Consider the following 23394-nt stretch of genomic DNA (forward strand, 5'->3'; position numbering starts at 1 on the left):
AGGATAGAAGAGGCAGCCACCCATATTTGGGGTACTTATAGTTTATAAAAATGTCTCCACTTATTATCTCCTTTAAGCAATCTTCGTAACACCCTGGTTAGGCAGGATGGACATAATTATGTCCATTTTATAAAAGAGAAAACTAAGCAGCAAGAGGTTAAGTAACAGTTAGCAAATAATAGAGCCAGATCCACACCCAATCTCCTGACCCCAAATCATATGTTCCCTTTCCTCTATGCTGTGACATGAGGCGCAAGACTTGTTAACCAACGATGTGCTGTGGAGAGGTGAAAATGAATGACTCAGGTACTCTCTGTGCAGTATGCAAGCATATGCAAATCACCCACATTTTATTTCCTGCCCCAAATGTGGCCCTGGATAAAGACCCATCTATTTCATTGAGCCCTTATAAATGTTGGTCATGGTGGGGGAACCGCAATGACATAGGCCCTGTCATCAAGAAGCCCACAGATTTGTCAGGGAACTGGCCACTCTTGTGCACGGAAAACCAGGAGAAGTGTGCCAGGTGTTGGTAGCAAAGGCCAGCTGTGAGAAGAGGTTGGGGACAAGGTACAGACCGGGCTGCTCACTGGAGGAAGGCTTTGAGCTGGACCCAGGGGCTGTAAGGCTGCTGAGACCAAGCCTCCAGCCAAGGCCAGGAAGAAGTGGCTCAAGCTCAGTCAGGGCAGGAAGAGCAGCCCTGATAGATATGGGGACAGGACAGACGGCAGGCATGGTGTGCCGTGAAGAAGTGGTCAGGCCATTGATCTCTGACATAGGGAGAAATGCAAGAGTTTGGGGATTCAAGTGAAGAGGTGGTGTGGGCCTCTCTAGGTTTCCAGCCAACTTTCCGCAGACTCAGAATGAGCTGGGAAGGGGAGGGAAGCTCTCCGGAGAGAGGAATATAAGGACCCGTCTCATGAGCTGCCCCACAGTGGCACGATTTAAGGGGCACTGAGCTTCCATGCTTTATCCCCAAATCTCCTCATCCTCCCTGCTTATTTAGGGGGTGTCAGAAAACCTTTTGGATCTTCAAGAACTCCTTATCTAGATGCAAATAACCCTAGAAATCTTAAGCTGGTGCTTCTCTTTCTTGGCTATATATAAGAATTGACTGGAGATTCTCATTCCTAAAGTCTGGAGTGGGGCGTGAGTATCTGGATCCACTAAACACCTTCCAGGTAATTCCAGTGTCCCCCACCCCAGGCTGAGGATCACTGGTCCAAGCCCAAGAGTGCTGAATGGGGAACCAGAAAACCCAAGTTCTGATCCCAAATCTACCACTTTTCCCAGCCTTAGGCAGATCTCTTAGCCTGCTGGTGACCCAGTTTCTTCATGTGTAAAGTTGGGCAAACCATCCTGTGAAGATATGAGGAGACCCAAGAACAGTTTAGAGCAAGGAAGGGCTTACTGACACTTGGGGGAAGAGTCACGGCCAGCTTGCATGGCGGGTGGGGAAAGACGTGAACCAGAAGCCTCACGGCGGTTACACCCGCTTCCCCTCCTCCTTGTCCTCAAAGCCACTGCCCCCTAGTGGTGAGAGTGAACCTGAGCCCCTGAGCTTGTGTCCTGGAAAGCGTCAGGGTGGGAGCAGATCTGAGAGCCCAAGGCATGCAAAGGGGATTTAAGGAAAGACCCAGAGAGGAACGGGAGATGCGAGGGGTGCCCATGGCCAGGAGCGCTAGTTTTTTACGGTCCAGAACCATGGGAAATAATCTTTCTTGTTGTGAACAAGAGGTGATGAATTATTGAAGGGACTGAGAAGGCCAGATGGCAGGGGGTGCAGGGCAGGTGCTCTAGCTTTGTGTACTCTGGGTGGGGGGAGACCTGGGGGCAGATTGGGGTGACTTCCCGCCCACAGCTTCTTCTCCTAGGACGAGGCTTGTGACTACAGTGATTTGCTTCCCCAAATCAAAATGCGGGTCCTATGGACCAGTTCCTGAGAGCTCATGGGGATGGTGGAGCATAGTCGGCTCTGGCCAGTGCCGCGAATGCAGGCCATGTGGCTGTAGGCTGTGTCTCTGGGACACCTGGAATCCTGGCTTCAGCCTGGACCTCGGAAGCCTCCTATGAAAACCCCAGCCCAGAGAAGGGAAGGCACCTGCCCAAGGTCACACAGGGGGCCTAGAGCCCAGCTCTCCTGGGATCTCTCAGTCCACAGTACCTTCCACTGCACCACCCTGAGAGGCTGGGAAAGGTTCTATCCCTGGACTAGGGCTTGAGCGAGGTCATCTCCTCCCTCTGACTCTTGCCCAGCACTGCCAGCCCAGCAGAGGCCCAGAGGGTCTAGGAGGTGTCAGAGCAGAGGGTTATGAACTGCCCAGGTTCAAGGCCCAGCTCTGCCACTTACCAGCACTGTGACTTTGGGCAAGTTATTTAACCTCTGTGAGCCTTAGTGTTCTTTTTCATCTAGGGGAGATTCTCGTGCCCTAGGGTACTTCTGAGGATGAAATGAGCTAGTACTTCAATAGGAAATATTTTTCTATAATAAATACTCAATAAAGTGTTAGGGGTTAATAAGATTGGCCCCTTCTAGGGCTTCCTGGACCGCCTAAACTCTGGGATTTGGACTTGGCCTTGAGATGGCCAGCTCACCTGGAAGGAAAAGTGGGGAGCAAAGTGCTGGCCTGCCTAGTTAGGACGGCAGTAGCTGAAACCAGGCCAGGTCTGGAAGCCTGGAAGTGAACAATGAGCCAGAGGAGTCATAAGGGCAAAGCCAGTTCTTTCTGAAGCCTTTGCCCAGTTTCTGAGGAAAACTTTGGCCAGGCCTAGGACTGCTGAGCCTCCAGCTTGTGCCGCAGGAGACTGACGGGGCAGAAGTGGGAGGGGAGGGAGGCCTCGCGCTTCCTTATCAGATAAGATGTGCAACTGAGGGGACCTGAGAATCCTGACTCACCAATCGGCCTTAACACCATGCCCCCTCCTTGGCCCAAAAAGCAAGGCTGACATTTGTTTTCCATGTACAGGAAGAGCAGAAGCAGCACCAGCCACAGGCTGCAGTTTGAGGGTATTGTAAGGTCCTTCCCATACTCTGCATCTCTCCTTTTGCCTGTTCCAGAGCAGAGTAGGGGGAAGGATGCTAGGAATGGTCCCATCTGGGCCCCTCACTACCATCTCACAAAGAAGCTAATGACAATGATGACAGTGCTGGCTAATTTTGAACACATATATTTCCAAGCACCATGTGAAGGGCTTTATGTGAATTATCTTACTTCATCTTCACAATAACCCTGAGAGGCAGTACTGTTGTTATCCCCACTTTCCAGATTTGGAAACTGAGGCTCAGAGAGATGAAGTCACTATCCATGGTCACACAGCTAGCAAGGGTGGATCTGGGACTTAAGCTCAGACACTCTGGGTCCAGAGAGCCTACTTTTCCCTGATGCTCTGAACAGCCTCCCTATGCTCTGCTGTGAAATTCATACCCAAAGAGAGGAGTTCCTTTATGCCCCCTGCACCAGGCAGGTTGGTGTCCCTGCTCTGTGTTCCTTTAGTACCCTCCAAATTTCAAGTTTTATTATTTCCAGGGCTGATACTCTGGTCTCCAGAAACCTTTCTGTCATCTTCTTCACACACAAGAGCTAGTTCCACCTCCAGAAAGCTCTCCTTCCGGAAAGAAGTGAGAAGGAAGGTCCAGGCATGGTTTAGGGGTGAGGAGAAAAGGCTGGGTGCTGCTCTGTGTTTCCATGGCAACGCAACAGCCTTCCTCATTACTGCTGTGTTTGCTGCTGAGAAACCTGAGGAGGGTGGTGAGGTGGGGGTGAGGCTCTCTTCTCTCGTTTCCTTCCTCACCACCCCTTCAGGCTGGGCAGCCAGGTGAGCTGAAAGCCTGCACCTGACACAACCTTGCTGGCTGGATTCCACTCGACTCCAAGCTTAGAGGCTGGGACCTTGTAGCTGGAGTCCTCCTGGGCAGAATGGCAGCCTGAGCCAGACCTCTCAATAGCATTCCCCTCCCCAGATCCCAAAGGCTGTGAACTCCCTAAAGAGGACCTCATGTTTGTACTTCCAGGGTCTACACAGGGCCTGGCAAGGGTAGACACTCAATGGATTCTTATTGAATGAATGAATGAACAAATGGAAGAACAAACCAGCAATCCGTCCTATACTAGAGCTTCGAGTATTCATTTTCACCTTCCCAAACCTCCGTGCTCTGTCTACCTTCTGGGTCCTTGCCAATATGGTTCCCTCTGCCCACGCTTCCCCACTGCACTGTGCTGTTTCTGACACCTCATGTCTCAGCTTGGAGGTCACATTCCCACAGAAGGTTTTTGTGACTGCTTGATGGTGGGCCCTCCCCATGGCCTCTGGGCTATGGGAGTGTGCTGGAGTGCAGAGGCATGTGCCTTGTGTGCTTGCGTGTCTCCCCAGTGAGTCTGGGAGCCTCATGCAGGTGGGAACCATGTCTGCCAGGCCCCTAGATCCTGACATGAGGCCTGGCTCATGGTAAGTGTGCAGCTCTTCTTTGTGAAAGGTCAGGAAGGACGGGGTGGTTCTTTTGGAATAAGAGAGAATGAGGGAGTGGGAGTGGATGAGTGAAAAGAGCAGCATCCAGAACTCAAACCTTCTTAGAGTCGGATGGAAGCCAGAGCTCTTCACAGCCCAGGACCCCCTCCCCTGCCCTCATCATGCATAGTGTTAACCAGATAATAGCAACAGTCCCAAGTCCTTGTGGTTGTGCAGCAGCTCACCAAGCTCTTGCACATCCTTGGCCTGGTTCCAGTCCCCAGACAGCCTTGAAGAGAGGGCCTTATGAATTGTTCCTCTCATTTTTTTCTTTTTTTTGCGGTACGTGGGCCTCTCAGTTGTGGCCTCTCCCGTCGCAGAGCACAGGCTCCGGACGCGCAGGCTCAGCGGCCATGGCTCACGGGCCCAGCCGCTCCGCGGCATATGGGATCCTCCCGGCCCGGGGCACGAACCCGCGTCCCCTGCATTGGCAGGCGGACTCCCAACCACTGTGCCACCAGGGAAGCCCCTGTTCCCCTCATTTTAAGGTGCTGGGCAACTGGATAGCCACATGCCCAAAGATGAACTTAGACCCTTACCTCAACACCATATGCAAAAATTAACTCAAAATGGATCATCAACTTTACTGTAGGAGCTAAACCTATAAGGTTTTTAGAAACATTGAAGAAAATCTTTACGACTTTGGGTTAGGCAGAGACTTCTTAGATACAATACCAAAAACATGGTCCATAAAAGAAAATTTGATAAATTGGACTTTGTCAAAATCTATAACTTTGGTTATAACTTTGGCTTCAAAAGACACCACGGGGGCTTCCCTGGTGGCGCAGTGGTTGAGAGTCCGCCTGCCGATGCAGGGGACGCGGGTTCGTGCCCCGGTCCGGGAGGATCCCACGTGCCGCAGAGCGGCTGGGCCCGTGAGCCATGGCCGCTGAGCCTGCGCGTCCGGAGCCTGTGCTCCGCAACGGGAGAGGCCACAACAGTGAGAGGCTCGCGTATCGCAAAGAAAAAAAGAAAAGAAAAGAAAAAGGCACCACGAAGAAAATGAAAAGATAAGCAAAAGACTGCAAAAAACTATTGGCAAAACACACATGATAAAGGAAGAGCATTCCAAGCTTAAAGATGAGGAAAGGGGCCCTGAGGGATGATGCTGCCAGCAAAGACAGCCTGGGTTCCTGAGTCTCATGGACTCTCCACTGCATTTATTCTTCTGCAGCAGCCCCGTAGCTGAGTGGGGCCACCAGGCCTGACTGGGACTCTCGCTGGAGAACTGACTCAGGTAGGAAAAGTCTCTCCCAAGGCCTGCAGACTTACCAGATGCACCTTCCTCCTTTTTCCACCTGCTTCCTCAACAAGGGCTCCCCTGAGTGGCCGCCAGCAGAACTGTAGCTTCCTGCCCCAGCCGACCCAGAGCCTGGGATGGCTGAGATGCCTGCTCCATCTGCCAAGAGACCCCAGGAATGCCATCGCTGCTACTCTGACTCTCTGGCAGATGGCTTACTGTTAAAATATACTGTGTTCAATGTAAACTATTATAATTTTACATTTGGCTAAACATGTTCGTGTAAACGCGTGGAAACCAGTGACCTGGGATAATTAAACTGTGGGCAACCTAGGCAGAAAGAGAGGGGAGCAGAAAGTAGGAAAACGTAAGAAGATAGGCAAGAGGCTCCCTGCTCCCGTTAGATGCTAACCCGGAGGCGGGTGTTGTTCTCCTTCCTTTTTCCAGGACTAATCTCATTACGCCCTTTTCCCCTATTTTTGTGAGTTAGCACAGGGAATCCAGACTCCCGGGCCACCTCTTGTCTCCTGTACTCCAGTCCCTTTACCCTTATTCCCTTCTCCATCCCCAGCACCCAACCATCCCTGGTACCTAGAACCATTCCAATGTGTCCCCTGGAACTCTGTGTCCACTTTTCATTTTACAAGTATCTATGTGATACTTCCTGTGTTCCAGGCATTTTTCTCCATGACTGATAAACCTTAATCCACATATCCCTCTTAACAGCACTGTGAAGTGGGTACTAATTGATAGCACCATCCCCATTTTACAGATGAGTAAATGAGGCATGGATAAAGAGCTTGCTCCAGGTCGCTTGGCAAGTAGGAGTTGGAACTGGGATTCAGTGCCAGAGCCCACAGTGCCCAGAAACACACCCCAGATCCTCAGAGCATCACCTTTTCACTGGGAACTGAAACCCAAGACTCCCCATGACCCTTACCACCCTCTCCGGGAGTGGTTTCTGTTTCCCAACACCATGGACCTGGGGGTGGGAGAGATGTCTTCCTTGCTCTTCTTTGTAACTTTCAGACTATTCTTCCCTCCTCCCTGCAAAAGCCCCCATCTTGTACCCACGGGTGTCAGCCTAGACATCCTGCTCCCCCTCTCTGTCATAGGCATCTACTCCCCCCAACCCGGGTCACACCCCTCCTTCCTGGAAGAGTTCAGTTCCTGCCTCAATGTCATGACACTACTGCTCCTGTCTTCATTCTTGCTGATTTCAGTATCCACATATCCACAGAGATGATCCGTCTAACAGTCTAGCCCCTCAGTTCTTTGACACTACTCAGCCTCTTACTCCATGGAAATGCCCTAGACCTTATCACTACCAATAACTGCAATTCCTTCTTAATCTCAACATCACTCAGATCATTTTCCAACAGCCAGTTCCTATCTGTCAACTCACACCCTCTAGGACTCAAAAATACTTCTACCCACAGGAGCTCCAACAGCTTTCACTGTTCCTCGCCCTTCTCATGTTTCATTTCTCTCCTTATGTGCCTTAAATTCCACGGCCAGTCATTAAAATTACTCCCTTGCACCTTCAATCCTCTTGTTTCATTCTCATACTTGCTTGGGAAAATCTCTACCCTGGTTAAAACTATCTGTGTGACTCTTTCACACCTGTAAGCACACAGATGCATACAGTTGAGGGAAGTGCACAGTAAGTCTGGCTGCTCTTGTTGGAAATTCAAGACCGTGAACCTCAGTGGCCCCCTAGAGCTGCCCATCAGTCCTGCTACATTCCCCTAACCCACTCACTCCTCTGGATTTCTGGTTCTACCTTTTTTCCTGTTCTCAAACAGCCCACATCTGCCTACCACCAGCATCACACACACCTGAGACCTTGTTCCCTCTTTTACTGAGAAAATAGAAACTGTAAGGAGAGCATGTCCACAATCTCCACCAGCACTCCTGCTACCGTAGGTCAGCCATCCTCCCTCAGCTCTCAGCAGAGGCCAACTTCTCTCCTTGGGCATTAGTTCCCAACCCCTCCTACATCCTCGCTTTGCTCTGGTGATTCTGCATCTCTTACATCACCAGATTTTTATTTTCTATTGGATCGTTGCCATCAGCATACCATGCACAGCTATTTCTCCCTTCCTAACCACTTCCACCTCTCCATGCTCTTCGAAAGAGTTGCTGATGCCCCTGGCTCCAAATCCTCTCCTGTCATTCTCTCTTGCAGCTCTTCTAGTCTGGCCACCGATAACCTCCGCCTCGCTTCAGCTATGGCTCCTCCTCAGTCCTACTCTTACTTGACCACATCAGCACACTGGTCCCTCCCTTCTCCGGGAAGCATCTTCTTTACCTGGCTTCCAGGACAGCACCGTTTCCTGCTGTTCCTCCATCCCCACTGCCTGCTCGTCTCAGTCTCTTTTTCTGCTTCCTCCTCATCTGACCGACTTGTATATATTAGAGCAGCATCCCAAGGCTCAGAACTTGACTCTCACTCTCCACTCCAGTGATCCAGTCCTACGCCTCGAACCGTCATCTGTCTCCATACTGGCAACTCCCATGTTGTGTGTCCAGGTCTCTCCTCTGAACCGCAGACACATATCCATCCAGCTGCCTGCCTGGCATGTCCACAACCCAGCTCCCGGTCCCCCCGCCGTCCTGCACTTCCCATCCAGCACTTCCTGTCTTTTTCATCCCATGGCAGCACCTCCAGTTGCTCAGTCCACAAGCCATCCTGGACTCCTCTCTTTCACGCTCCCCGTTCAATCAATCAGCAAATCTGGTTGGCTCCACCTTCAAAATATTTCCAAAATCTGACCATTTCTGACCACCTCACGGCTCTCATCGCAGTCCAGGCTACCGCTGTCTCTTGCCTGGGTTGCCACAGAGTCCTCCCAAATGACCTCTCTGCTTGCCCTCACCCCCATTTATTCTCAGTGCCAGGGTCAAAGTGACCCCTTTAAAACATGAGTCACTTCATGTCACTCCTTTGCTCAGGTACCCCCCATGCCCTTCACTCTCCCCTGTCCAGCCACACCGGCCCATTAGCTTTTCCTCTGCGGCAGGCAAGCTTGCACCACCGCTACTACCGCCCCCAGGCTTTTGCTCTGCCTGCAGTGTCTTTCCCCCACGGCTGTATGGTCTGCTCCCCTCTCTTCAAGTCTCCGCTCAGATGTCATCCTCTCAGTGAGGCCTTCCGCAATCACCCTCTTTACAATCCTAATCTCACCCCGACCCCTGCACTGCTTCTCCCCACTAGAATCCCACGAGGGAGGGATTTTTTTGTCTTGTTCACTGATACACATTAGTCTAGCACAAAGCAGTCGTTCACCAAATATTTGTCGAATGAACAAGGCTACTCTTTTTTTTTTTTTTTTCCTTTGCGGTACGCGGGCCTCTCACTGTTGTGGCCCCTCCCGTTGCAGAGCACAGGCTCCGGACGCGCAGGCTCAGCGGCCATGGCTCACGGGCCCAGCTGCTCCGCTGCACGTGGGATCTTCCCGGACCGGGGCACGAACCCGTGTCCCCTGCATTGGCAGGTGGACTCTCAACCACTGCGCCACCAGGGAAGCCCCCTAGCCTACTTTTCTTGAATGGGAGTGAAGAATTTCTAGGGTATGATGCAGTCTGGAGCCAAAACAAATGATCTTTTAAAATCAGAGCAACCTTGCAGATAAGTCCAAGCAGCTGCTGGTCACATCCAGCTTTTGCTCGTACCTTCTGCTCTTACCCAGGCCTGAGGAATACGGATGCCCGTGACCATGAGCTCTGCATCTGAGTCTCCGACTCACTGCACTGGCTCACGACCCTGAACAGGTGTTGATCTCCCCGGTTCAAGTTCTAGGTGAAACAGGGGGTCATTGCTGTGTGTCAGGCACTCTGCATCCTTTCCTTACTTAGTCTTGGGAGCTATTGCCTTTCTTGGAAACTAGATCAGAGAATCGTAAGATGTTAAAGATGATCGTCAGGGCCTCCCTGGTGGTGCAGTGGTTGAGAGTCCGCCTGCCGATGCAGGGGATACGGGTTCGTGCCCCGGTCCGGGAGGATCCCATATGCCGCGGAGCGGCTGGGCCCGTGAGCCATGGCCGCTGAGCCTGCGCGTCCGGAGCCTGTGCTCCGCAACGGGAGAGGCCACAGCAGTGAGAGGCCCACATACCGCAAAAAAAAAAAAAAAAAAAAAAAGATGATCGTCAGTGGCCCTGTCTGTGCGGGCGCCCCGTGATGCAGTGGTTCCATCCTCTAAACTGAATCTTTCCTCTCTGAGACCTTTGTGAGGCTTGTTCACTTATATACAAGAAAAGCTTCGCAAAGGTAGAAATAGGAAGACCCATTGGAACGACTGCTTTGTGCATTTTACAACTCTTTTAGCAAAAGGAGCAAGTGGTACAAAATAAACACTCTCCCAGGGAATCTGGGCTATTCTGCCATCTTGGCCCTGGGTTTGAGGAAGTGGCCTCTTACAGCAGCAGTCCCCAACCTATTTGTCACAAGAGACTGGCTTCATGGAAGATAATTTTTCCATGGACTGAGGGCGAGGGTAGGGGATGGTTTCTGGATGATTCAAGCACATTACATTTATTGTGCACTTTATTTCTGTTATTATTACATTGTAATATATAATGAAATAATTATACAACTCAGCATAATGCAGAATCAGTGGGAGCCCTGAGCTTGTTTTCCTGCAACTAGCTGGTCCCATCTGGGGGTGATGGGAGACAGTGACACCCGAAGTGTGTCGCTTATGTCCAGTCTGCTCTGTAAGATGCAGCTTAATTGTCACTTGCCACTCACTGATAGGGTTTTTTTGTTTGTTTGTTTGTTTTGTTTTGTTTTGCGGTACGCGGGCCTCTCACTGCTGTGGCCTCTCCCGTTGCGGAGCACAGGCTCCGGACGCGCAGGCCCAGCGGCCACGGCTCACGGGCCCAGACGCTCTGCGGCACGCGGGATCCTCCTGGACCAGGGCACGGACCCGTGTCCCCTGCATCGGCAGGCGGACTCCCAACCACTGCGCCACCAGGGAAGCCCCATTGATAGGTTTTGATATGAGTCTGCCAGCAACTGATTTATTATGGTCTCTGTGCAGACAAACCTCTCTGCTAACAATCATCTGTATTTGCAGCCGCTCCCCAGCACTAGCATCACTGCCTCAGCTCCACCTCAGATCATCAGGCGTTAGATTCTCACAAGGAGCGCGCAACCTACATCCCTCGCATGCGCAGTCCGCAGTAGGGCTCCCGTTCCTATGAGAATCTAATGCTGCCCCCGATCTGACAGGAGGCGGAGCTCAGGCGGTAATGCGAGCAAAAGGGAGCGGCTGTAAATACAGATGAAGCTTTGCTCGCTGGCCCGCTGCTCACCTCCTGCTGTGTGACCCCGTCCCCCCAGGGGGTTGGGGACCCCTGTCTTACAGGATAGAGCTGCATGCCATCTCAAGGCTGAGCCTCCTGCCTTGACCATTTATAAGCTCAGCGCACCCCTCCCAGCTCCCCGGCAGGCTTCTGCGTGTTGCATAATGGCGGGGGGGAGGGGGGCCTCATGTTTGCCCTGGAAACCCCTCTGTTCACCAGGGAGCCTCCCAGGATGACTGTCTCGCCGGGCAACCTGAATATGGTGGAAAAGTCCCGGAACTTCTCGGCTGACGACTGCTTCCAGTCTCGGAGCACTGTCCTGCAGGGGCAGCCCTTTGGGGGTATCCCCACTGTGCTGTTCCTCAACGTTATCTTGTGGGTGGTGAGTTCTGGGCACTGCAGTGGGCAGACAGAGAGGTCTCACCCAGGGTGGATGGTCCAGCTTTCACAAGTGATACAAGGGGCCCCAGCTGTCCGTGGATGCCAGCCACAGTGGTGGGAACTATCTGAATGTCAGGGCGGCCCAGGGTGGGTGGGCCTTGGAGAAGAGGAAGCTGCAGGAACAGTGGAATCCCTGATTCTCTCCCTTGCACCCTTGTCCAGAGGTCCCCCCGGCCAGTGCCCTTGAGCCTCCCATGTGTGCCCTTGATGATTTGTTCAACGAGTGCTCTCTCCATTGTTCTAAACATGCCACCAGCGCCTTCATTCAACCGCTCTGAGCATCCACTCTGTGCTAGGATACTGCTGGGCACTGGGAATCTAGAGTTGCAGAAGCCATGACCCCTACCCTGACAGAGCTGGCCACCTAGGGGGGAGCCCCTGGGGACCTCAGGGACAGTCTTCCCCATGAGAATTCAGGGGTCAGTTGAGGGGAAGGCATCCATGAGCTCTCTTGCGCCGTATTGCTTTTCCTGACCTATAGGTCATCGTCTTGGTTTACTCCTTCCTCCGGAAAGCTGCGTGGGACTACGGACGCCTGGCTCTGCTGATACACAACGACAGGTGAGGAGAGGCTGGGCGTTGGGAGTGAGCTGCTTGCTTCATCGGGGGATGTGCTGCCGTGGCCAGGACACGGCTCTGACCAGTGCCCAAACTGCACAGGTGTCTCGTCAGCAGGTGGCATCTCATTACCACCCCTGCCCGTGTTCTAGCCCTCCCTGCATTAAGGTGACTTGGAGAGCAGCCACCTCTGGGCACGAGGCCACTTTTTTCTCAGACCTCAGCCTTTCTGGATCTCATGACTCCCGAGATGCGTCGGCCACCTGTCTGTGCCCAGAGCTGTGTGCTCAGCAAACAAGTTGAGGCGTGTCTGCTACTGGGCAGGAGGGGACCACAGCCCTCAGCCCAGGGAGCAAGGCAGGCACCTAAGAACTTTCTCCTTTTCCACCTCCCCACGACCTTTCCTGGCCGGCAGCCTGACCTCGCTGATCTATGGGGAGCAGAGTGAGAAGACGTCTCCCTCGGATATTTCCCTGGAGATGGAACACAGGGACAAGGTGGGTGCTGGGGTGGGCCCGGGCCTGGTGAGGGCGGGGGCAGGCGTCCGGGCTCTGGACAGGCGGCCCGGGCATCTGCAGGAAGGAGCGGGCTCATCAGCAGCGGCTTTGCAATCAGCCACCCAACCACTCCTAGCAACGTGACCTTGGACAAATGCCTCCACCTTGCCAAGCCTGTTTCCCCATCGGAAACATGGAGATACTGACCGTACCTGCCTCCTAGGGTGCCAAGAAGGGGGTGGCAGTAAGTGCACGAAGGAGAAAGCGAGCGAGGAAGGCCCTCCAGAGCGACGGAGTGGAGCTAAAGCGCTCTAGATGGCGCTCGGGGCTGGTCCGAGCTGAACTCCAGAAGAGAGGTCTGGCTTGCTGTCTCCACATCCTCACCTCCCTCTCACTCCTCAACCCCTCACACGTGGCTCCCACCCAGACAGCCCCAGGGCCACCAACGGTCCCATGCGATGAAATCCAATGAGCTTTCCTCAGTTCTCGTCTCTCAGAAACACCTGAGCCTGCGGATCATCTTCCCTTCTTGAATAGAGGGGAAGCACTTCCCGCTGCTTCCATGGTATCCCGCTCTCTGGGTTTTCCCTCTGTTGGTGCCTTCTCCACACCGGGAGTCCCCCCAGCAGATCCCAGACCCTCCCCATCTCTCTCCAAGGCAGTGTCATCCACACTCATGACTTCAGTTGCCACCTCTACACAGATCCCTCCTAAGTTCTGGCTCCAGCTAAATTCCTCTGGGCTCCAGCCCCATTTATCCAATGGCCTTCACAATATCTCCATGTGGATATTGTAAGGGCATTTTGGATTCAATTTGTCCAAAACATGCTGTGATCTCCCACCCCCTCCACCCATCCCTGGATCGCTGGTCTCAGACTTCCCACCATCCATTCAGGTGCACGCGCCTTGCTCTTGCCCAGGCTCCTGGGCATGGCCAGTTCATTACGAAGTTGTGTTGCCTTTACCTTCCCAGTTTTGTTTCTCTCCACCTCTCCCACCATCCCCCAGTCCAGCCTCCATCAGTCTCTTGCTTGGAGGAGCGTGGTAGCTTCTAACTGATCTCTTTAGGTCCACGCGTGCCCCCTACTCCATCCAGAGCAAGCTCCACGAACAGGGACACATGGCTGTGTAAGTGTAAGCTTTCAGTGGCTTCCTAATGCTCTTGGAGTCAATTGCGGGTGCCTTGCCATGGTCTCGTGGTTTGGCCTCTTGCCCACCTGTCCAGTCTGTCTCCTCCCAACTGCCCCACCCTCCACCACGTTGGCCATCTTTTAGATCCTCAGAAGCGCCACCTCCTTCTCTCCCCAGGTGTTTCACCTGTTCTCCCCTCTCCCCCTTCCCCACTGGTTCCGCTCTGGCTAACACCCAACCTTTGTTCAGATTTCAGCTCAAGTACCACTTCCCTGGGGATCCCTGTCCGCCCCCAAATCTGGGTCCAGATCTGTTGTTATACCCTCATGGAAAATGCATTCCTTTTCTTTTTAAGTTTTTTAAATAACGTATATTAGGGTTTTTAAAAAATATTTATTTATTTATTGGCTGCGTTGGGTCTTAGTTGCAGCACGCGGGGTCTTTTGTGGCAGTGCACGGGCTTCCCTCTAGTTGTGGCCTGCAGGCTTAGTTGCCCTGCAGCATGTAGGACCTTAGTTCCCTGACCAGGGATCAAACCGGCATCCCCTGCATTGCAAGATGGATTTTCAACCACTGGACCACCAGTGAAGTCCCTGCATTCCTTTTCTTAAGCGCTGTTAACCCAGTCTGTGATGATTCCTCATCTACACAGTTAATCTAGTGTGCCCACTTCCCCCAATGAGAGCTATACTGGTCTTACTCGCCACTGTCCCAGCACCCGGTCCAGCCTGTCGTGTAATTAGTATCTGATATGTGTTTGTTGGAAGCAAATTTTCATCCATTTTCATCCCTCCAAGAGACCTGGTCCCTTTACTTGCCAAGACCTGCCCCTGACAAGAATGGGAGCCTCAGACAGGTTCACGTCCTGGAGGTTTCCTCTGTCGAATAAGGACAGTAACACCTACCTTGCAAGGCAATTCTCAGATTTATCTTTAGAAACATCACTTCAGCTTTGTGTGGTTTTTTTCTGTACAGTGACATTTTATTTTAAAAATATCTAGAAGATAAATCATGATGGCAGCAGTGGGGTAGTCAAACAGAAGAGGGTAGAAATTAGACACGGAGGAAGAGTGCGGTGAGGTAGCCCCTGCAGGGCCCCAGGCAGATGGCGAGGCCTCAGCCAGGCTGAGTGGAGGGGGTAAAGTGAACAGGTGTCCTCATAGCACCCTGAGCAGGTCAGGGCAGATGTGACGAGAGTGGGGAGGATGGAGCCACCGAGGTGGGTGCAGTGAACTGACCGCTGTCACTCAGTTGTGTCCGCCTGTGGCCATTTCCTCGGGGTGGGGAGAAGAGGGGAGATGTGTCTGCTTCTCAGGCCCGCTGTTCAGCTGCTAAGTTTTCTGAATGGTGTATGCCTTTCAGAGGTACAATATGTATATACGGGGGAGTGTGTGTGTGTGTGTGTGTGCACGTGTGTGTGTGTGTGCACGTGTGTGTGTGTGAGAGAGAGAGAGAAGGAGAGAGAAAGAGAGAATATGGGTCCATACCTGGTCACTCACACATCTGTGTCCATGTGCCTTTCATGGGTACATAGGCCACACTTCTACTCACTACCTCTGCCCTCCCACTGATACTCCTCTATTCTGCATATCCACTAGGGCCCGTCAGCCAACCTGCTTGCTCCCTTAATGAGTTGCATGTTGGCCCAGAGGTGGGAGGTGAGGAAAGACTCCCCATGTAGGGAAGGGGTGGCCAGACTCTCAGCCCAAGTCTTGTCTAGCAATTCACCCCCTCCCTGGGACTTTCCCAGTCGCCACTGCCACCATCATGCCATTTCCCGTCATCACTCTGCCTCATACCCGGGCTTTTATCCCTACCTTAGTTCCCTAGGATAGAGCTGGGGAAATGGTCCCCCCACAAGTGGGCATTCCTGATGGGCATTCCCACTGTCAGCCCACCCAGCACAGGGAGGAGGCCTAGAAGGTGGGCCTTACACCTAAGGGAGCAAGGAACCTCCTTCTGTTTCACGTTTGCCTGCCCCTCATTTCTTCCTTGTGGGAAATACGCCTTCCCCAGTCCATGTGGTTCTGGGGGACTGTCAACCAAGTGGGCCTGCCTGGGTCGCTGATAGGCTCGTGACCCAGTCAAGAGCTGCAACCTTTTCCAAGGTTTTGCCAAACCCTCTGGGATCCCAGAAGGAAGCATGCACCAGGGTAACTGAATCAGCTACCACATCTGGCAGCTTTTAGAGCTGTGGCCCTCTGCCTACCCTATGCATACAGTTCCCGAGCTGACTGCCTCTCTAGCCCCTCCCAGCCCCTGGCTGAGGCCACCTTTTCCCACCACCCGGAAACTCCAGACAGCAAGACCCTGAGAGAAATGTATAATCGACAGGACCCTCAGATGCAGAAGAAGAAACCCAGCTCAAGTTAGCATTATAGCAAAAGGGTGATGTGTGGCCTGAGTGCGGGGAAATCTAAGGGAAGCAGCTGCTTCAGGTACAGCTAGATCCAGGAAGTCCAGCATTGCCACCAGGATCCCCTCTGTGGTCCCCTCTCCTCTGAGCAGGCATTTTATCTCAGACAGGCTCCTGCATGTGGCATCAAAGACTCACCAAGCCCCTCCAGGATGCCTGGTGTTGACCGAGATGCAAGAACTCAGAGGAAGACCCTTCTCCCAACACCCATATCAGTCCCCTTAAGAGCATTTTGCTTGGCCCCCTCTTGGGTCATGTTCCCGTTGGTCAACTGACCACTGGTAGCAGACACCTTCTTGACGGACAGTCCACCGGGCCACATGCATAGGGGAAGGGCATTTCCCAGAAGGAAGCAACGAGGGACAGACAGAAAGCAATTGACGTCCACCCCAAAGTCCCTTCTCTCCCTCCAGTCTGAGGCCCACCCTCTAAGCCACCACTTGCTGTAACAGGATGCCCGACTTCTGAAAAGACATCTCCCTCAGCACCGATTCCAGTCCAGACCTTGCCGGGGGAGGAAGCTCCAGACACTGCCTCACTGCCTCAGACGCCCCAGCGCTGGGTTTTCTCACACTTTCTCTCCTTTTTCCCCAGGGCTTCTATTCCTGGTTTTTCAACACCATCACCATGAAGTAAGTGCCTGAGCTTCTTGAGCCTTATCTGGGGGAGGGTGGGGACAGGGTCTCCTGCCCTGCAGGACCAGGCCTTGGGCCTAAATTCTGTGCCCCAACGTCCACTCCCCACTCCCCCTGCCCACCACAGCCCGGCCCTGGCAGAGGACGCTTTCCAGCGTTCCGTTGGTGAACTGGGACCTGGACGCTGCCCACAGCCCGTTTTCCCTCTGCCACAGTTCTCAGGAAAGACTCCTCTCACATGCTTGTAAAAATGCTTTTATGAAGGCCACGCAAGGAAAAAGGAATCCTTCCCGGGTACTCTTTGCTTTACTTCTGTGGACATCATTCCTCATAGCTGCCTAGATGGAAAAAACAAAAACCACCAAGCAGAAGGGCAGGCTTCCTCTCCCAGCCTCCGTGCCCATTACGGAGGCACAGCGCCTGGCCCACCACACCTTCTGTATCTCTTTAGTGTGAGACCCCACTTGGCAAGGAGAGAGACCCCGAGTCACCTGTCATCTCCCTATGGCCTCATACCAGCCAGACGCCTCCGCAGAGCAGACACCTGTCAGAGCTCCATGCCTCCACTGTGTGTGTGGACACACATGCACACACACGTGCATACACACTTACATGTGTGCACACAGCTCTGTCTCCACCTCAGAGCGCTGTGTGTTCCTGGGCTCTCCCTAAATATCCCCCATCTGGCCTGCCCTGCCTGTCCTTCGAACCCCTCCTCCAGGGTCCATCCTTGCCTGGTGATGCCTGCCTTAGGGTGCAGCCTCAGTGCTCCCCAGAGGCCGCCTGCACCAGGGGCCTGCCTGGACCTGCACATCTGCTTCTTTGCCAAGGCCCTTAGGGCTTCTTCCTTCATGTACCTCCATGTCCACACCATTCAAGGGCCTTGCTGGGAGCATTCAGACATTGCCGCAAGATCCCATCCACCTGCATGAGCTACACCAGGGCACCTCTCTTTCCCCAGACCCGTTGAAGGGCCTGGGACCTTTTGGGGGCACAAGATACCATGACTGGGCCTTGGGAATCCAGAGCTGGGCTTGGGACCAACAGCCTCTGGGGTTTGAGCCCCAGCTCCACTGGTGGAGGACTCCCCACGGCCTTGGCCTCTCGTCTTCGTTCATTGTTCACCAGAGTCCCGAGGAAGTGATACAGCTAGTTTGTGCGTGGGTGGGAATCTTAGCCACATGTTGGGGGAGTGGAGGGGAGACTTTTATTTCTTGGCACCTTCTCTGGTTTTGCTTTGTGAATTTTTAAAACATGCACAAGCTTGCATAAATACATTTTTATTAAGAGAAACCTATACCTCCAGTCTCTCATGCCGCTCTTCATGACCGCCCTTTCCTGCAGAAGCCAAAGTCCCAGCGCACAAAGCCCACTCAGTCTAGTTAGAAAAACATGGGTTAACAAGACCCACTACACATCATTGATAATGGGGAGAGGATAATTGCTGTGCAAAGGGCATTTGGGAGAGCGAGAAATTAATTCCAATTTCGGGGTTCAGAGAAGCATAGTTTTGAGCGAGGCCTTGAGGAATGGGAAGAATTTTGACCATTGTGATGTGGAGGGCCCATCAGAAATTAAGGACTGCATGAGCAAAGGTTTGGGGCAGAGGTGGGCAGGGAGTGTCCAGAAATGGTAAATCTTCTGGTGTGGCTAGAGGTAAGAGTATATAGCAACAGAGGGGATGAAAGACTGGGCCAGAAGGATCAGCTGGGATCTTGACTACCATACCGAGAATCTTGGCTTTTTTTTTTTTTTTTTTTTTTTTTTTTGCGGTACGCGGGCCTCTCACTGTTGTGGCCTCTCCCGTTGCGGAGCACAGGCTCCGGATGCGCAGGCTCAGCGGCCATGGCTCACGGGCCCAGCCACTCCGCGGCATATGGGATCCTCCCAGACCGGGGCACGAACCCGTATCCCCTGCATCGGCAGGCGGACTCTCAACCACTGCGCCACCAGGGAGGCCCTTGGCTTTTGATTTAGAGGCAGCAGGGGGCCAGTGACTACTTTTGAGCAGGACACTCAGGTGACGTCTGCTTGTAGGCAGGGGCATGAGGGGTGAATGGCAGTAGGAAGAGTCCAAAGGCAATGTGAGCAGCTGAGAAGGTTTTTCCAGTGTCCAGGTGAGAGGTGGTGGTGACCAGGGAAACAAGGCGGGGGAGACTTGGGGAGGGAGATGATGGGGCAACAACCGTCAGTGGGTTGTTGTTTCCACCTGGCTTCCACCTGGTTAGGAAAAAGGGAGAAATCGAGGTCTGGTTTCTGGGGAGGGTAATAATACCACCAGTTGGGGGATGAGGCGATATGGTGAGTTGGGAAATTAATGACATAGGGCCAGGGTGAGCATGTGAGTTGACCGGCCAGCTGTTGAAAAACAGGATTAAAGCTTAGGAGAAAGGTCGGAGCTAGAGATTTAGACTTGGGATATGGGTGCACAGAGGTCGTAGTTGAAGTCATGGGAGCAGATGGGACACCCAAGGGAAAGGGCCCAAGGAAGAGAGTGGTTGGGACAAGAGGAAAAGGTGGCAACCTCCAGGGCACGGGCTCAATGAAGCCAGGCAGGCACGAGGTCCAGACAGGGTGTGGTCAGCAGCCTCCAGCCCTACAAGGTTGAGTAGCGTGAGCGCTCAGCAGAGGATGTCGGCTTTGGAGATCTGAGTCTCCTCTGGGTGGGCAGTTCCAGGACGAGGAGATGTCCAAGAAGTAGAGGCAGAGAATGGAAGCCACCTTTTTCAAGAGGTGGGTGGGAGCAGGGAAGGAAGGATGTTGGATGGAACTTGAAGGGAAACTGGTGAAGGAGTGGATGCTTAAGGAGTTTCTTGGGGCTTTTTTTTTTTTTAAGAGTAGCAAATGAGCACTTGAACCTGGCTGTAGTTGAAAGGGAAGAAGTGTGGGCGTCTGTAGAGACAGATGGATGTTAATTTAAAGATGAGACAGGTAGAGCAAGTCTCCAGCAAGAGGTAGAGGAGAGGAAGCGATTAGAGCAGAGATGAGAATTAATTGTCAGTAGGAGAAAGAGTGATGCCTGGAATGTCATGGGGCCGGCACGTTAAAGAGTGGTGGGAAGAGAACAGAATTGAGCAGAGGAATATGTACAGGCAGACTCAAAAATCCAGGCTTCCCTCAGAACTGTAAGATAGGCTGCTGAGTATAACCTGCACTTCCGCTTCCGGTGCAGACGGAGCAATGGGCCCAGTGGGGAGGCGGGAATTGTCAGCCCCGAAAGGAGATTCTTGTGTTCTTCATCCCCGTCCAGCCCTCTGCTTCCTCCACCTGGTTGGAGGCTCTCACCCTGCCTCTGGCACACTGTTTCTCTCAGGTGAGCAGATCTTGGCGCTCCAAGCCTGCAGGGGGACATTCCCCCATTCTCCCTTCTCACCAGGTCTCATCCACCCCATTCTTGGGATTTAATTCTCAAGTCCAAGGCAGGAAGTATTTTAACTGCTTGAAGTTAAAAAAAAGGTTGAGAGCTCTAAATAATTACCTAAATGGTGATACTGAAAGCCTTGAAGATATGCTCTTTGTAATATTGTTGAAAAATAAATCTGAATCCTGGACTGAATGCTAGAAGTTGCATACAACCTTCAAGTCTGATCAGAGGGCAAGGGTGAGTAAACTATGGCACATCCACCAAAGGCGGGGGCATGCAGCCTGGGGCTGGGTGTGAATCAATAATCCACAAACAGAGGCTGTTGTCACCATTATTATTGGGCAGCCATGAAAATATTTAGACAAAATGTAAAACGGTCAGAAAAGACTTAAGATTAAATGCTGAGCAAAAGAGCAATACATCAAATGCTGTTTATACTACAGTCACAAGTTAAACCAGCAATACAATAAGAAACTAAAGGAAATTGGCCAAAATGATTAATAGCCATTAGGTTTGATGAGATTGTAGGTGAATGATTTTCTTCTTTTGTATTTTCCAAAGTTTCTATAATAAGCATGTATTGCTTTAAATTTTTTTAATTGAAGTATAACACACGTACAGAAAAGTGCACAAAAAATGTGTCCAGCTCAATCATCACAAGCAAAACCTATACAAGCACCATCCCGATAAAGAATTAGAACATTGCCAAGACCCCAGAAGCCCTCCTCCTTCTCCCTCCCAATCTCCTATCACCTCCCGCCTCTCCAAAGGTAACCAGTATCCTGACTTCTAACTCTGTAGTTCAGTATTGCCTATTTTTGAACTTTGTATATGAAATGATATGGTATGTATTGTGTGTGCCTGGCATCTTTCACTCAACGTTGCATTTGTGGGGTTCAGCTATGGTCATTCATTTTAATCTCTGTATGGTATTTCATTACATACATATAATGTGATATATATAGCTAACTTTATATATATTTCACTACATATATATTTCAATTCTTGTGTCCATTCTACCTTTGATAGACAATTAGGTTGTTTCCAGTTTGGGGCTGTTACAAATAATGCGTCTGTGACATTCTTATACATGTCTCTTGGTGCCCATGTGCATGTATTTCTGTTGGGTTTAAACCTAGGAGTGGAATTGCTAGGTCATAGGGTATACTTATAGTCAACTTCTGTAGATAATGTCCACTCTTATCCAAAGCTGTGTGCCAGAGTAAGTACCCATGAGTGTGAGAGAGCTCCCGGCATCCCACACCCTCGCCAGCACTTTCTCACCAACACTTTCCTCACCGACTTTCCAACTGTGTGGAGTGATACCTCGTTGTGGCTTTAAGTACCCCTTTTTAATTTAAGGAACAACTTTTTGAAAAATAGGATGAATCCTGTTATCACTAATGGTTTATTCAGTGCCTACGCTATAGCAAGCACTCAAAATGTTTGAAGAAGCAATAAAAGAGGAAATAAGTGCCTGATTTAATAGGGCTTCTGGATTCCCAGGAGTGTATCTGTAGCCTCTATCTTTGATATGCCTGTGAAATTCAGTGAAATACATTTCAGGCATAACAAGTTTTGAGAAGGGTGATATTTCTAAAGATAAAAGCTCAGGGGTAGGGTGGTCATCTTCTCTCCCTTTCCTCTGTCTACCTCCGACTTCCGTTGTAGCCACACTGGCTCCTGAGCAATGTCCCGTCTCTGTGTCTCTTCCAGGAACGAAGATCTGATTAGCAAGTGTGGAGACGATGCCCGTATCTACATCATGTTCCAGTATCATCTCATCGTCCTTGTGCTTATCCTCTGCATCCCCTCCTTGGGCATCATCTTGCCCATCAACTACACTGGAAATGTTCTGGGTAGGCAGAGTTCAGCAGGTCCCGGGCCTGGCCCACTAGACCTAAGAGGCAGCCCAGTAGGCAGGACAGAGCTTGGGTCTTGAGCGTCTAGGAATCTAAATTTTAATTGCACTTCTCAAAATTAGTTATGTGACCTGAGGCAACCCACGCTTCAGTTCTCTCACATGGAAACCGGAGATGATACCTCTTTTGGTATAAATTTGGCCCAGGGCCTAGCACACAGAAGGCAGAGAGTAGTAATTCAGTCTAAAACTGAATGTTTATTTATGACCCCACACTGCACCTGTCCAGGTGTTCCTGGAGGCCTTGTTATGACGTGTGACCCACTACAAAGATCTCTGGACCTGACCTCTCTCTGTACCCACTCTGATGGACACAGCATGCAGAATTCCTCATAGGGAATCTATCCACACTCCTTATAACAGGGTAAATTTTCACACAATAATGTGGTGGGTGAGGGCTTGGGCTTCGAAGACAGAAAAATCATGGTTCCCCAACTTTTACCCACGTCTGCTTCCCAGAAAATTATTTCATCTTATACAGTGTCCTCAGGCCTCAGTTTCCTCAACTGTCATAGGGATTGAGAGACAATGCGTGTCAACTGGTTGGCACAGTGCCTGATAGGGGGCATTGTGAATAACAGCCAGGGTTTCACTAGGAAATGCAAACATAGAGCTGTATGAGGCCCATACAACTAGGTGGTACAGGATAGCACCTTAAGTGCCCAAGTGGCAGCCAGGTGCACCCTGATTGCTCAGGTTTCCACCTATTTCTCCTCGGCCAGAGGTAGAGCTCAGTTACTTCAAGGTAGCACCCATTTCTCATGCTACCAAATACCACCACCAGAGTAAATAACTACTGAGCCCTGCCTTCCCAGATTCTCATCCTAAGAGCTAGTATGTTGGCAATGATAGTATGATTTCATAAAACTTGGAGATGTCTAAGCCAGCACACTAATACACTCAGCCAGAAGGATTTACTCTGTTTGAATGAGGCAGCAATGCGTTTTCAGAAGTTCTGGGTTTTGTGATTGTTGCCAGCGGTAACAGTGTTGCTAATTTCATCATTCCGCTCATGGTGGGGCTGCCGGGTCCCTCCCACAAGCATTCACCGGTGTCTACCCTGAGTCAGTCATGCTCTGGGGTTGCCGCACCAAGGCTCGGTCTTGCTTCACAGCCGAGGAGCCCCAGTCAGCAGTCCCAGGGAGGAGAGGAGGCCTCTGATGGGGCTGTTTGGAAGCTGGGGACAAGCTCTGGGGAACTAGAAGGAAGACCAGGACGTAGGCAAGCATCTCTAGACCCCGGGCATTCACTCAGGAACCCTGAAGTCTGGCACCCAACCAGTCAAGGTGCCAGGCTTGAGGTCAGCAACTTTCTTCTCTTTCAGACTGGAATAGTCACTTTGGTCGGACCACCATTGTCAATGTCTCCACAGAGTAGGT

General features: G+C 51.7%; 1 protein-coding gene across 2 annotated transcripts in view; it reads left to right on the plus strand.

Annotated features, from left to right (window-relative positions):
* Positions 1 to 11284: 11284 nt before the first annotated feature.
* TMEM63C (transmembrane protein 63C) overlaps positions 11285 to 23394 on the plus strand; it is a gene marked incomplete at both ends in the record, with an annotated part of 33827 nt that continues 21717 nt past the window's right edge. For both annotated transcript variants that reach the window (XM_081228646.1, XM_081228647.1), the window contains 6 exons: positions 11285 to 11434; positions 11975 to 12054; positions 12467 to 12548; positions 16690 to 16727; positions 21811 to 21953; positions 23340 to 23388. In XM_081228646.1, the coding sequence (XP_081084772.1) occupies positions 11285 to 11434; positions 11975 to 12054; positions 12467 to 12548; positions 16690 to 16727; positions 21811 to 21953; positions 23340 to 23388 (542 nt within the window). The remainder of the gene's footprint in view (positions 11435 to 11974; positions 12055 to 12466; positions 12549 to 16689; positions 16728 to 21810; positions 21954 to 23339; positions 23389 to 23394) is intronic.

Source organism: Mesoplodon bidens (genome assembly GCF_964165515.1).
Source record: "Mesoplodon bidens genome assembly, chromosome: 3".
Taxonomy (NCBI): domain Eukaryota; kingdom Metazoa; phylum Chordata; class Mammalia; order Artiodactyla; family Ziphiidae; genus Mesoplodon; species Mesoplodon bidens.